This window comes from Periplaneta americana, chromosome 3 (assembly GCF_040183065.1).
Source record: "Periplaneta americana isolate PAMFEO1 chromosome 3, P.americana_PAMFEO1_priV1, whole genome shotgun sequence".
In the NCBI taxonomy this organism is placed as follows: Eukaryota; Metazoa; Arthropoda; class Insecta; order Blattodea; family Blattidae; genus Periplaneta; species Periplaneta americana.
Window position 1 is genome coordinate 179,312,469 of NC_091119.1, and position 15,709 is coordinate 179,328,177.

General features: G+C 33.4%; 1 protein-coding gene across 1 annotated transcript; it reads left to right on the plus strand.

Moving 5' to 3' along the window:
• The first annotated feature begins 5,569 nt into the window (after positions 1 to 5,569).
• On the plus strand, positions 5,570 to 11,412 carry LOC138696859 (uncharacterized). The gene is made up of 6 exons (XM_069822310.1): positions 5,570 to 6,210; positions 7,175 to 7,331; positions 7,432 to 7,682; positions 7,945 to 8,070; positions 8,292 to 8,499; positions 8,806 to 11,412. Exons 1-3 carry the CDS (start codon positions 6,079 to 6,081, stop codon positions 7,602 to 7,604), a joined length of 462 nt encoding a protein of 153 aa, XP_069678411.1. The 5' UTR covers positions 5,570 to 6,078; the 3' UTR covers positions 7,605 to 7,682; positions 7,945 to 8,070; positions 8,292 to 8,499; positions 8,806 to 11,412.
• Positions 11,413 to 15,709: the final 4,297 nt, after the last annotated feature.

Below are 15,709 nucleotides of genomic sequence, written 5' to 3' on the forward strand. Positions count from 1 at the left end.
AGATAGATAGATAGATAGATAGATAGATAGATAGATAGATAGATAGATAGATAGATAGATAGATAGATAGATAGATAGATAGATAGATAGATAGATAGATAGATAGATAGATAGATAGATAGATAGATAGATAGATAGATAGATAGATAGATAGATGGATAGCTGGATAGATGGAATAGATTAGATAGATAGATAGATAGATAGATAGATAGATAGATAGATAGATAGATAGATAGATAGATAGATAGATAGATAGATAGATAGATAGATAGATAGATAGATAGATAGATAGATAGATAGATAGATAGATAGATAGATAGATAGATAGATAGATAGATAGATAGATAGATAGATAGATAGATAGATAGATAGATAGATAGATAGATAGATAGATAGATAGATAGATAGATAGATAGATAGATAGATAGATAGATAGATAGATAGATAGATAGATAGATAGATAGATAGATAGATAGATAGATAGATAGATAGATAGATAGATAGATAGATAGATAGATAGATAGATAGATAGATAGATAGATAGATAGATAGATAGATAGATAGATAGATAGATAGATAGATAGATAGATAGATAGATAGATAGATAGATAGATAGATAGATAGATAGATAGATAGATAGATAGATAGATAGATAGATAGATAGATAGATAGATAGATAGATAGATAGATAGATAGATAGATAGATAGATAGATAGATAGATAGATAGATAGATAGATAGATAGATAGATAGATAGATAGATAGATAGATAGATAGATAGATAGATAGATAGATAGATAGATAGATAGATAGATAGATAGATAGATAGATAGATAGATAGATAGATAGATAGATAGATAGATAGATAGATAGATAGATAGATAGATAGATAGATAGATAGATAGATAGATAGATAGATAGATAGATAGATAGATAGATAGATAGATAGATAGATAGATAGATAGATAGATAGATAGATAGATAGATAGATAGATAGATAGATAGATAGATAGATAGATAGATAGATAGATAGATAGATAGATAGATAGATAGATAGATAGATAGATAGATAGATAGATAGATAGATAGATAGATAGATAGATAGATAGATAGATAGATAGATAGATAGATAGATAGATAAATAAATAAATAAATATTGAAAATTTTGGAACAAGCAGCGCAATAAATTTCGTATTGTATTGATGCAAAACATCGCAGTGCTTTCCCCCTGTGACAAAAGTTTCTATTTGAGATGAATAGAAGATCAGTTATTGATTAGTAATACATTTTCATGCATTATCTTTGACTCTCTGGCAACGCTGGGGATAGTTTTTCGATCCTGGTCTGGAGTTAAAGAAGTCGAGTCAAGTTTCTAAAGCATCTCCGTTATTGAAGATTGTTGGATGAAGAACGAAAAAGGTATAAAGCCGAGGGTGCAAGATCGGGCGAATACGGGGGATGTGGGATCACCTCCCAACCAAGCTCGAGGATAACTGCTTTCGTCATGTTAGCGTAGTGCGGGCGTGAATTATTGTGTTGAAGCAACGGTAATTGATAAACACAGGAACGCCATTTCGTAGTGCTTTAGTAACAATATCTTTAGCAAGACTTCTGGCTTCTGTTGCATTCAAACAATTATAAAATACGATAGTTTAGTCCAGGGAGCATCCGTTTTTTGGTGTAAAGATAAATTCGTTTGGCGTATTTCTTAATTGAAATTAAGAAATGGCGTTCCTGTGCTTAACATTTAATGAAGCAGCACTTGAATGCAGTCTTTCAGGTCGTTTTTCTTAAACTGTGGCTGCAAGGCGTCTGAGCTGTTGGCAATAAATGTCAGCAGTTACGGTTGATACTAAAACTTTGTGTTGTACTAGTAGACTATGTTGTAAATCTCGTCTGTATATATTTCATCTAGACTGTTACTATAAATTAGTGATGGGCGAAGCTGTTATTTTCCCGGAACAGTTCCGACTGTTCCGGTTCCGAAAAAATACTATGTTCCAAATAACAGTTCCGAAATAACAGTCACCAGTAGTGATGAGTCGGAGTCGTTCAAACGAACGGTACAGTACCTTCCCTCTTCACCATGCTGCTCACACTGGAGCACTCATAGGCATGACATAGTACACATTCTTATCTATAGATGGCACTGCAATGCACATTCGAATCGATTTTGGAAAATTGCTGTGCATGCGGACAGAACTCAAAAGCTTAATGTTAGTAATTACACAGCTGTTGACTACAAGGACAGAATACAACACTTTGTTTTCGTACATAAAGTTATAAAGACATGGTAGCCGACTAAAAAAAAAAAATAACATAACATTTAAAACATATGGTATGTAATTTCTGTTCTCTCTATTACATAATAAAAAAAAACAAATCATTAATTTTTATTTTTACTTTTCTTAATGCACAGTTATAATAATAATAATAATAATAATAATAATAATAATAATAATAATAATAATAATAATAATAATAATAATAATAATAATAATATATTACAATTTCATAAATAAAAAAGATATATATTGGCAGTACTGAAACCTGGAAACCCCGCAGTGGGTTAGTAAAATGTTGGAATCGCATCTTTACCAAAGTGTAATTTAAACTTCGCATTAAACCTCGCTCTCCAAATCAGTACTTATATGGGTAGTTTCCAACAAATAATGCTACAACATTTTTGTCGTTCTTTGATAACAGAGAAGATAGCACAAAAACTTGTGCTTGTCAGACTTAACCTCAACAAACGACATACAGACATTGTAACTAAACCACTCATTACCATTTACGACTTTAACCTTTGTATAAAATCAGCTGATCAATGAATTAATAATAGTATGCGTACTTTATGACTTTGTAGAATGTTTATAAAACAGAATTAGTCAACTAATGGTGAAATAAACCATAAAGCGGGAATGAATATTACAGATTATTAAATACTTACTATAACATTACAGATGATTGGCCAGTCTTACAAATGTTGATATTAAAGTTCGCGCCACCGCAAGGATTTCAATTTCCATGCGCCCCCCTCCAACCACGTGAGAGTTTCAAGTACCAACTTCATCCAACGAAGTTCCAAGTATAACATAAAGAACAACGAGAACAGTGTAACTGCAGCTGTCGTTGGTTCATCGGAATAAGCTCCGACGTTCCGACTGTTATCTCGGAGTCGGAACATACCTTGTGCAACGCGGTACTGCGAGCCCGCAACAGCTGGGCAAGTGAGCAGCTCGGAGTCGGAACACTGTTATTTCGGAACAGGAGGTTCCGACCTACTGTTCATTTTTGCAACAGTTCCGAGGGAGTCGGAACATACCTTGTGCAACGCGGTACTGCGAGCCCGCAACAGCTGGGCAAGTGAGCAGCTCGGAGTCGGAACACTGTTATTTCGGAACAGGAGGTTCCGACCTACTGTTCATTTTTGCAACAGTTCCGAGACCGGAACAGTTCCAAAATAACTGTTGTGTTATTTTTTACCCATCTCTACTATAAATTAAGACTTTATAATAGTATAAAGTTTTTTGACTTAGCTGTAAGCATGTATGAATACCATGGAATGCTAATAAATACAATACAATACAATTCCCGGGAAGCAATTCGCAATACACATCATCTTCTTTATTCCATAACACGCATGACATCATCTTTTATAGATGGACACTAGTTTTTGTACTGGGTGTTGTGCGTTAAAACGACAGAAACATTTTCTTGCAGTGCTTTCTCCGATAGTATTCTCTCCGTACGCGGCACAATTTCTTAGAACTGCCTCCGCTGCCTTCGCTCGTCTATTAAACTCAAACAGAAGAATATGTCGAAGTGTTCTCTTTTTTCACTTGACATTCCATCTTCTTTAGCTCACAAATAACACCAACTTTCTTCAAATCCGCAATATTCAAAGCGTATATACAAGCACAATGCTCCACATCTCAAATGACAAATGCGAAACGATAAACAATCTCCTAGCAATCCAGTGTTGTGACGAATAAAAACACTGCGCATCACTCTAAAAGTATCTCCACAGTCTAGTACAGGGATGTGAAGGTCAGAGCACGCGCAAGACACTACGTGCTCCCAAGCGCGCACGGGTACAAGCAGTAACGGTGAACAAGAAGGGGTGAGCAAAATGAACTCTATTGGCCTATCACTGCAAGATGAATTAAACTGCTCTTAAGTAATAGATAATGCGTTACGCTCATACAAGAAAACAAGAAATAAAAGCATATTTTGCAACATGTACCTCTCTAATAAATGCAATTAATTATGAAATAGTAGGATATAATAAATAATAAAAATAGCTTCTCTTTAATTTAAGCAGTTTTAAATAATGAGGCCTATAATTAGCCTAGGCCTAATTATTTTTATTAACTGTTACATAATCATGTACTACTTATATGAGCATCATTACACTTCTAGAAACAAATTTAAATTCCTGACTTCTCGCGTAATTCAGAAGTGTTTTTTTTTATTATTATTATTTTTGCCGACACAAATCCAACTTTAGCTGGAGTAGATCAGTATCTTTAAATCGTCTATGGAACTCTTCCCAGAGATTTTTTAAAACATTACAGTATTTTACACTGTTGAACAGGAGGTCAATGACTGAAGGCGTTGAAATTATAAAAATTGTGCTGTGAGATCTGCGACATCCACAATGAAATCTTCATCTGAAAGCTTTTAACAATATCTGGGGACACAGATTAATTGATTCTTCCCTTTCGATCTCAAATTCAAAACGTTCAGATGCTCTAATATATCCTTGAGAAAGTTACGTTCCTCGATCCATGTAGAGTGAACTAGTTCTGGACTGTCTCTGTTTTTCTATTATGAATTCTGATAAATATTCACGTAATTCAAAATATCTGGAGAGAACAATATCGTAATAGTAAGAAATATCGTTAAACTGAGAATTTATGTGCGAAAATCTGGACAATTTATAGACACAACTCCTAACTGACATTTAACGAATTTATGCCATTACCAGCACACACTTTTGTTTGTACTTTATTCTGAAAATATAAATACAATGCTGTGGGGAAGAAGCTCTACAATACATCTTTACATACATTTACTACTATTTAATGTCAATAAAAACAAACTAATTTGAATATTATGTCATTCTGCAGATGAACTAATAATTTCAGGCGTTCGACACTGCTTGTCTTTATAACTAAATAATTTCCACAAACCAACCTCATCTTTCACTTATACAAGAAGTTAAGAGTCTAGTCAGCCTGAAACTTACTGAACGACTTCTTCATCAATGTGTAATGTACAACCCTTGTGTTCACCAGTGACTTGTACCTGCGTGCCTTACGTGCTCTGATCAGCGCATACGGGCTATGAGCAGGTTTGCGCTCTCGTTGACATCACTAGTCTAGTATATACAGTCACGAAGCTCAATACGTAGTAAATATGCATTTATAGATAGTTGCTGATCACTAGTATCGCCTCATTATAGACAATGCGAAATAGTACCTACACAGTCTATTGTTCCTAGCACCCTCACAACTCAAGCTTCGTGACTGTATATATAGGGAAGACCAGGTAACTTGATACCCTAAGGGTGAAACCTAACCATTTTTCCCCCATTACTACAAATGCTAGTGGATTATGGTGATTTTCTAGTTTGAAGGTTGAATTTTCTTTTGCCAACTTCGTTTCGAATTTCGATACTGACAAATACTATAAATGGTAGTGATTTTGTAACTGGTATGTTGGCAGCTGAGGCAAATATCGACAATATTTGCCGGTACTGGAGTTCCATGAAATTAAAATTGTACTAGATTTCTCAGCCGGTTACTGGAAGATAGTGAAATTCGAACTTATTAATAATTAATTAATATTAGTATTAATATTAATACATAATAGTTATTTTATGTGTTGCGTTGTGGTTATAATTCAAGAATAGTCAGATAAGTACGAATAAATATAATATACTTGGGGGTGATAATGCACGTGGGTAATGGATAGAAATATTATTTCAAATTTTAATGAATTTCTTTCGTGTTTAGATTTTTATTACTATGTCAAAAAATGAAATAGTGTTGCAGTGACTCCTCCAAGGAAGAAAATGTGTGGCATTCAGAGTACGCTTCAGAAATCTGTAGTTCACGTGTATAATGAGTTGAAGAAAGAAGATAATGAAGAAGGAATTATGCTAACGGAGACAGCAATTACAACCAGAATAGGAAAATTATTAGGAGTAAGTATTCTTAAACATACATTTCAAAGTGGTATTCAGTTTTAGGAGTTTGCACTAATAATTTCATGATTGTGGTCAAACAAAACAAATTTTTAAGTTAGGCCTAGATGTTTAATCAAGTCAGTGATTTTCATATTGCCAAACTAAATACATTTAAGATACTGTAATACTGCAGTAGGTGATAGCTTAAATACATTTACAAATTAGACGAACAAATAATCAAACAGCACGAAAGTAAATTTCCAGTTTTCTCTTTTAGTATTAAATTAACCGTTCAGATCACAATTTACATGCCACATCGGCCGAAGAAAATACAAGTCATATTGTAATTATTAACTTGATATTGCAGCAAATATTACATGAATGTTGGCCTGTTATGGTGCTTAAAAATAATTCAGTTTTATATAATAACTATATAACATACTCTATAAAGCATAGGAACGTTGACTCTGGCTGAATAATTTATTCATGACTGGTCTAAGTAATATTAAATATGGTGTTTCTTCAGAAAAGCCACCCCACCCAAAGTACTTGTTAAGATATAACACTCGAGAGGACGAGGACGCACTACTGGGAAACTAACCATTTCTCTTCGTCATGGACCTCTCGCATGTTATATTGGTAATTAGTAACAAGTTTGAGGGAGGGACTACAACAATGCATTAGAATATACAGGTAAGTGTCAAAGGATTTTTGTGCTGAAAGTATTTGTGGCTGTGCACTAAAACCACGTGTTCATCACTATGTACATATCACAGAAATCAATTAAACAAAATAAAATTATGCCTTCTTTGATGTAGCTTTTCTGGAGAATTACCTAAATATTAGCCTACTTAAACCTATCGTAGACCCAACCTAACATATTGATCATTTTCTATTCATATAGCTGCAAATGTTGGTATCATGCATGAATTTTATGATATAACAATTTTTAGAAGTGTTATGTTATTGTTTGTTATTACAGCTTGGCTTTACTACAGCCACGAATGTGAGAAATTCACAGAAGGGGACCCCACTTGTGACACCAGGAAAACATAGACTACGTAAACATCCAGTGACTGATGCTGATGATTTTACGAAAGATGCAATTGCGAGATTTATTTATGACAAGTTACATAAAGGTAGGGAAGTTACAGGAATTATTGTGTTGATTTATGCAATGTAATTCTGATATTAGTCATATGTATAAAAATATGGCATAATTTTCATTTACTGTTACAGGGGAAGTACTAACAGCAGCAAAAGTTCTGGAACATATGAATGATGATTATGAAACATATTTATTTAGAGTATCCTTATCATCGGTGAAAAAAATTTTGAAAGAGATGAAATTTCTATGGAGCAAAGGGGATCCTTATACACATGTACGAGAAAGTGATGTTATTCGTTTTTAAGAGAATATATAAGAAATATGGAGCGTGAGAACCCTAAACCCGTAGTATTCTTGGATGAGACTTGGATTTTTATGAATGGTAAATTTCAATGTATTGTGAGACATTGAGTGATTGAATTTTTTACTAACAAATAGGTTAACACTTATGTTGAATATGAAATTGCAATTAATATAGGCTACTAGTAATGAATTCAAGTGGGAACAACATGTTTTGCAATTAATAGTTTCATATTATAACTAGAGGTTAGTTATAAAATTCTTGAACGGTTTTCCTGTCTTTAAAATGTTTGTGTCTCTTAGAGTGTCAATGTGAATTGCTTGTCTCTCTCTGTTTTTTTAAGTAGGATCACCCACTTATTCATGAAATAAACCAGGTGAAGTTTCCAGTGGCATGAATGGTGTTATTCATAGACCAACAAATGAGGGTGGAAGATTAGATGCCGGAACGAAAGGTGGATTTATACTCGGTAAGTTATATTGATTTATATTTTACATAAATTTGGCAAGAGTAATTTTTTTAATCAGGGTACAAAAATATAAAAATTAGTGACTAAATAAAAACGTGGGAAAGCCTTTCACCAAAGAGGATCTCATGTCATGTTATGTTATGTTATGTTTTATTTTCTTTATTTAAATGCTGTGAATTCATGTGACGTAATTATATGCCCAGGTATAATTTTTATTGCAGGTGCTGATTTAATTTTTTCATGCAATTGAAAGAAAAGTCAGGACTACCATAGTGCTATGAATAGCCCTGTAGTTGAGAAGTGGGTGCAAACACAGTTGTTGACCTGAGAACATTAGGGCAATGCGTTATTGTCATGGATAGTGCTGCATATCATAGCAGACTTGTGAAAAATCAGCCAACAACAAAATGGAGGAAAGAACAGCTACTGGTGATTGCAACTGAATATAATAGATTTGTTGTACTAAATGATAAGAGTTGATGGTGTGAAATCACCTTTTGATATTATATTTCAATATTAATTTCCATACTTTGCAGTTATTATTATTATTATTATTATTATTATTATTATTATTATTATTATTATTATTATCATTACTACTACTACTACTACTACTACTACTACTACTACTACTACTACTACTACTACTACTACTACTACTACTACTATTATTGCAACCGTTTCTCTTATTTCTCATAATTAGGCATACTTATAGATGCTACTTTTTTCTTTCAGGTGAAATTGAATCTACATAAGAATCCTAAAACAACAGAGCCTTGCCAATTACTGTTCTGAAGCGGCCTTGTCTTATGTGTTGTGTCTATATACAATTAATTCTTTCAGTTTTTTTCCCCCCCTTTAATCTAATGAAGTTGTTGGTTGATTGATACCAAGTGTTCAGCAGTTGATGTCATTTGTTATCTTGCACTCCAATATTTAACCAGATGATTGAAAGCTGTGTAAAGTTAAACAGTCAAGACAATGATCCATATCTTCATTGAGATTTCAGAAATGGCATGGGGAGATTCTGAAATATCAGTTCTTTGTAAATATTTGAGACAATCATGGCCTGTGATAATATGAGTACTGCCACTGTAGATTTTCATAGAAGTTCAGTTATTAAATTAGGTGTATTATTTTTACTATGTATTGTACTATATTTTTGTTTCGCTTAATTGATGAATTATATATGCTGTAAATTCAATAGTAGACTGTAGGCCTATAGCTTAACTGACGAATTGTATGTGCTATAAATTAAATAGTAGGCTGTATACCACAAGTGATGAATTGTTTATGCTTGTGATGTGAAGTAATTTGCATGATATTTATTATCAATTTCTGTATATTTCAACTGATTGAATTGTTTATACTTTTAAATTGAATTAACTTGCTTGCTATGTATTATATTTTATAGCTTAACTGATGAATAATTGTTTAGGTTTGTCAATTTAATAATCTGAGTGCCATGTACTTCATATTTTTAGTGGAGCCACCAATGTAGCTTAGTTGGTAGACTCGTTGGCCTGCAAATTCAGAGCTGCACTCGAGGGTAGTTTGGATCCCCCATTTGGTCTGATTAGTTGGTTTCTTCTGAGGATTTTCCTCCATCGTGGAGCAGATGCCGGATGGCCTATTGCAATTTTTTCATTTGCTTTAGAATCATTCCGATTTTTGTTACCACATTGTCATGTTCTGATCTTGTTATTCTTTTAACAGTGTGGTAAGATGCAGGTATAGATAACCTTACAGTAATTTTGCTACCTTTCAACTACCTCATTACCTCCCACTCCATAAAGTTCATGGATCCACAGAAGTACCAGTCGTCGATGTAATTCGACCATTTTGCTTAAAATATTAAAACACTGTAAAATATTGAGATTTCATGCTGTTACGTCCAATACTGCAGCAAGAATATCTGATTTTGAGTCTGATAGTATGACAGCCTTCTCAGATTTATGAAGTTGATACTGGAGATTTTGTAAGCTTAAAAGTGTATCTAAATTTTCACTATCAAAATTAGTCAGTGTTTGAAGTTAGTTAGTTAATTAGTTAGTTAGTTAGTTAGTTAGTTAGTTAGTGGCATTTAAAAAGGACGCGTCAGCTACTATGGCTATTTGCACCCTTATCTAAAATCTTTCACTAAACACAAACACAATACAATAACCAGAAAGTTTAAAAAACTAAAAAGCATTGTCACGGTTAAAATGGGGCAAACAAGTGTTTGAATATAATTCCCTGTAAAAGGGAATATACTGGTATTGTACTACAACACCACTACATCTATGGCTTGGTAAACAGGATCCATCTATAAAAAATACTGTATGTAGTCACTCACTGACCAGATCATTTATCGTTTCTAATGATTTTTAAAATGTCTGGAGAAGTATCACATTTCTTAACATAATCTGTTAAAGTTAACTTATATACTATTCATTTTGAAATAACTTGGGATTGTGTTTTATTAGTAAAGTTTCCCTTGATTGAGCAAGTTTGAGTTCTCCAAGTAGAGTCAAAAAGTCTGTTGGGATTTTGGCTCAGTTTATTAATATTTGTGGACTGTGATTTTTTGTTCTAGACAACCATATTATCTGCAAATGATGAGATTATCATAAGACCTATTTCTTTAGTTAGACCATCGACATTAATATTGGAAAATGTATTCCTGAAAACAACAATGTGGGAAGCCCAGATGAATCTGTCTCTATTTACATATTTGTGACAATGAATCAAATAATCAAGTCACTGACCCAATGTAACACTTTATCATGGACACCCTAAGTTTGCAATTTCTTAAGTGATTTATATTTACAGAGCCATATGATCCTTGAAAATAAATTAAAATTGCTAAGGTGTTTTGTTTTCTGTTTAAAATATCTTTAATATCTTGACTAAAATTTAAAATCTGTCCATTTGTTGAATGTAATTTTCTAAAGTCAACTCAATAAGATGAAAGTTAGTTACTAGATTCCAGGAACCAATTCAATCTATGAAATCATCTCTTCCATAATTTTGGCTATCATACTGGTAAGTGGTATCTGTCGATAACTCGAAAAAATATTAGTTGAATAATTGCTTTTCAAAATTGATGTTATGATAGGTTTTCTCCAGACAGATATTGTATTTTAGTTGAGATTACAAGATAAAAGTAGTGAGTTTGCTTGTTTGCCAACATATTTAAGAAAATCAGCATGTGTATTGTCTGGACTTGGAGATGTTTTGGGTCTTATGTTATTAAATGAATAGTAATATTCAGTTCTTGATTAAATATTGTTATATAAAGTAGATTGTAGATTTAATATTTCTTTCAGTTTTTCCTTAATAGTCTGACGTACACAGATAAAACTAACACCCACACCACCAACTAATCTAATAGAAATTAAAATATAATTAAATGTAGAAAAAGTAATTAAAATTATAAATACACGTAATAAACCATACCCCCTAATTTCAACAATATACTATTTTATTCCCTTTTACAGCTTGTAGATAATTATTAATTATAGTTATTACTTATTAGCATAATATTTATTGAACTTATTGGCTATTTCACTTCGTTTGAAAGATGTTATTGTGTACAAAAAGCATTTTTTGATGATCGTTTCATGCTGTATGTTGTGTATAAATCTATGATTTCTGGCCATCTGTTCTGTGTAATCCATCTTTTGTATAGAATTAATAAAATACTCTTTTGGTAGTAATTATTTTATTAATTGAGTATGTAATTTACACCAGCTCACATTTCTTGAATCATTTGTTTTTTCTTATTTAAATTTAGGACACAAGAGCCAAAAAGAGACTTCACAGTTATGTATCATACATTTTTTCAATGACAGACGTGGAGTTCCAGAAATAATAAGTGTAAGTGTAACATTATTAAGCAATTTACAAACAAATGAAATCTTTAAAAAGGTATCTAGAAGTGAAATTACTTATGGCTTTTAAGGACCAAAATTATTTTTGTAAGTTGATTTATTATTATTTCAGTTTTAGCCTAGTTGTATTATCCATTTCCTTACTAATTTCAAAAGATAATCAGAAGTTCATTCGAATTCCAACCAAAAGTCAATTGGTTATTAATTTATCTACCTTTAGGAAGTACAGTATATGTACGCTGGAATCTTTGAAGTGAAGTGACAATAATTTAATTGGTCTTGGAACAGATTTGATTCTTGAATAGTATATACTATACTTTGTTGTATATTTACGTCTAGTAACCTATTAATGCTAATACTAATAATAATGTAAAGGAATAAAAGAATAGAACATAGCAATACATTTCTCATTATTATTGAAACTATTTAGAATAACCTTCCAACATTAAAGTAAAGTACGGTGAGTAAAGAAGTCATTCAGTACATAGGATCGTGATTTTACTACATGTGGTGATATTTGGTAACAGTTGGCAACATTGACAAGGCGGAAATATTTGCTGTTTGGGAACTGAACTTACGTGATCCTCACTATACTAGACTGTGGTATCCCCTCAAATGCGTTTCCTCTTCTGTTACACTTCTATTTCTGTCTTGTTCTCTACCTTCCACTCCCCTCCTCTTCCTCTTTACCTTTTATCCTCTTGTGTCTTATCTCTCCGCCCTCTCTTCTGCCTCTTTTCTCTCCTCCTTCTCCTTCCCCTCACTACTCCTTCTCTTTTACCCTCACTCTTTCCAACTTTGAATTTCAAGTGCCACGACCGGACTCCTCATTACCCCTTTATCACCACTCCCCATCTATCATCCTATTATTTCCCCGTGATAGGCCTGCCAACTGCCCGAAAGAGTAGCGCTCCCGACAGTAAACTAGTGTAATGTAATCGGCAAAAAAGCTAAATTTATTATTATTATTATTATTATTATTATTATTATTATTATTATTATTATTATTATTATTAATTTTAATTGGTTATTTAATGGCGATGTATCAACTACTCGGTTATTTAGCGTCATTGGAATTGGTGGTATCCAGATGGTATTTGACGAGATGAGGTCGAGGATTCGCCATTGATTACCTGAAATTCGCCTTACGATTGAGGAAAACCTCGGAAAAAACCGAACCAGATTATCAGCCCAAGAGGGAATCGAACCCACACCCGAGTTCAACTCCGGGTCGGCAGGCAAGCGCCGCAGCCGACTGAGTTACGCCGGTCATTTATTTATTTATTTATTCATTCATTCATTCATTTATTCATTCATTTATTTATTTATTTATTTATTTATTTATTTATTTATTTATTTATTTATTTTACCGGTACTTCTTTGGTATTGATATTTAAAATAATAATGTGCTCTTGCATCGAGTTATATAAAATGGAAATTTCAAGCTGGTCATTAAATCCCACTTCCTTTTAATACTTGAATGCGTCACTGGACAGAGCATAATTTCATCAGTAAAGTTGAGGGACATTTCATGATTCAAATTGCATACTTAGGCCTATGCCGTATTTACTCGAATATAATGCGCCATCGAATCTAATGCGCACCTCAATTTTTAAAGGTTTGAAATTATATAAAAACGTTTATTTACGAATGTAAAGCGCAGCTGCGAAGCTGGTACGAATTTTAATTTTATACCCATATTAATACCTACCTACACTTGCCTTGATATATCACGGGCTGTAGCCATCTCATTAACTTTACCAGTAGTACTTCTAATTGTATCACTATTCACAAGGAGTCTTTTTTCGTCTTTCCTGTATGAATTTCAAAACCTCTACCTTCCTTTTCGTGGATCAGTGAACTTCTTTCTTGTCGCTTTACAAGAAAATATCGCCATTCTGTGCTGGCGCCATAAACGAATGTTGCTATCTATTGCACCGAATTCTCTTGCAACCTGGCTGTTTCCATGGTTTTCAGCATAAGTATAACCTTTCGATCTTTCGTTTGAAGCTTGCTTCATACGACACCCTTCGTTTTTTTTTTTTTTTTTTTTTTTTTTTTGTCTTCCATCTCATGATCAAGTACAGCTCACTTTGGAGATTTTACCGGTAATAACAACAATGTATACAAAAATACGGAAGCGCGCGAAGTTATAAAAAAAAGTCCCGTCGCTCTAATTTCCGGCAGCCAATCACGTTGCAGGTCGGCTACATTTAAACGTGTGCGTCTTGTGATTCGCTGAAGATGTTAAGAATTTCCTAATGCTGGATAAATACTTAATATAATCGCCCGCCATTTTCTCTCTTTCGTTGGCGTTCGCAGAAAGCACACGACGACGTTATTTGCCGCTCAATTATTTGCTGAATTACAGTGTGTTTGATTTATTATCATAGGAGCTACGACATGATAATATTTAACGGTGTGGCAAATAGATCCCTCGTCTGGTAGCTCGGGAACGAAAGAACAAAAATGGCGAACGATACTACCTACCTAGACTTTATAGAGCCTTCATTTCCTAAGACGTAAGCACGCCGGAAATAACAGCGTCGCGAATATAGGAACGTTGAGGAACGACGAACAATGGAGCAACCCGAACAGAGTCGAAGCACACAAAGAACCTAAGCAGAATTTTCAATTTTTGCATACGACTCTAGAGCGATTTCGATTCTAATGCGCGCCCCGATTTTGGAGACTAAATTCAGCTGGAAAAAATGTGCGCGTTATATTCGAGTAATACGGTATATTGCGTTTGAAAACAGTTATTCTAGTTGCTATGTCTTTTCAACTGTATGTAATATTGATATTACATGTGGACAGAAAAACGAAGCTGAGTTGTTTCTGTGGTCACAGCGGAAGGGGAGCGATAGTTTCTACTCATGTATTCAGAGTTGATGGGCGCCTACAATTCTTGTACTACACTCGTAAACAGACACGCCCCCTTCATTAGATTGATTCAGAAACATGCAGCCATTTCATTAGACGATTCTCGACACTATAATTTCTTGGAAAGTTATCAAACGATCTGCTAACCTATTATTTTATTCTCATCTTTGTACAGATAGCAAATAAATTTAATCAGCTGGAGATAGCTTCGTCTACGTCGGTAAATATTGTCATCAGCTTTGGAAATGAATACCTCACTCGTGCACAAGCGTGTCTGAGCGGGCACTCTTTGTTGCCTGAAGCGGGTGGAGTGACATGCGTGAGGCTTGTCCATGCATTTCATGTTTCCGTCCTACCGGAAACACCACTAAACTGGTTTAGCGTATAGAATAAAATACGTATTGTAATTAATGTGTAATATGTTCCAATAATAATAATAATAATAATAATAATAATAATAATAATATGAGCCATTCAGAGCAAGAGTGGTGTAAGTCAAAATTGGGTTAATGAGGTTTAAAGTAAAAAAGCAAAACTGTAGAATATTAAATGAAAGTTTGTTTGTTTCAATATCGCAATGAAAGGGATCACGAACCCATGAAAATTCATCATATTTACTTGGAAAATAAATTTCAAATTGTGACCTCACAGTTTCAAAATGCGAACATAGTATGTCACTGCATAATTATTTTCCAATCTATACTAATAATAAATCTGTAGCCGAAATTTTTCTGGTAATTTTCGATTTTCCAAAAATAATTGGTCCTAACATATATAATTAACCGACCTGAAACCGAAAATCGCTTTTTTGAAATTTTTGTTTATGTCTGTCTGTATGTTTGTTACCTTTTCACGCGATAATGGCTAAACGGATGTCGATGAAA

What these genes read in the sequence shown, in the direction of transcription:
- LOC138696859 (XM_069822310.1), top strand. Translation starts at nt 6,079, where the DNA reads ATGTGTGGCATTCAGAGTACGCTTCAGAAATCTGTAGTTCACGTGTAT. An exon ending in GAATAGGAAAATTATTAGGA is followed by an intron (nt 6,211 to 7,174) that starts GTAAGTATTCTT and finishes TTGTTATTACAG; the next exon opens with CTTGGCTTTACTACAGCCAC. An exon ending in TTATGACAAGTTACATAAAG is followed by an intron (nt 7,332 to 7,431) that starts GTAGGGAAGTTA and finishes TTACTGTTACAG; the next exon opens with GGGAAGTACTAACAGCAGCA.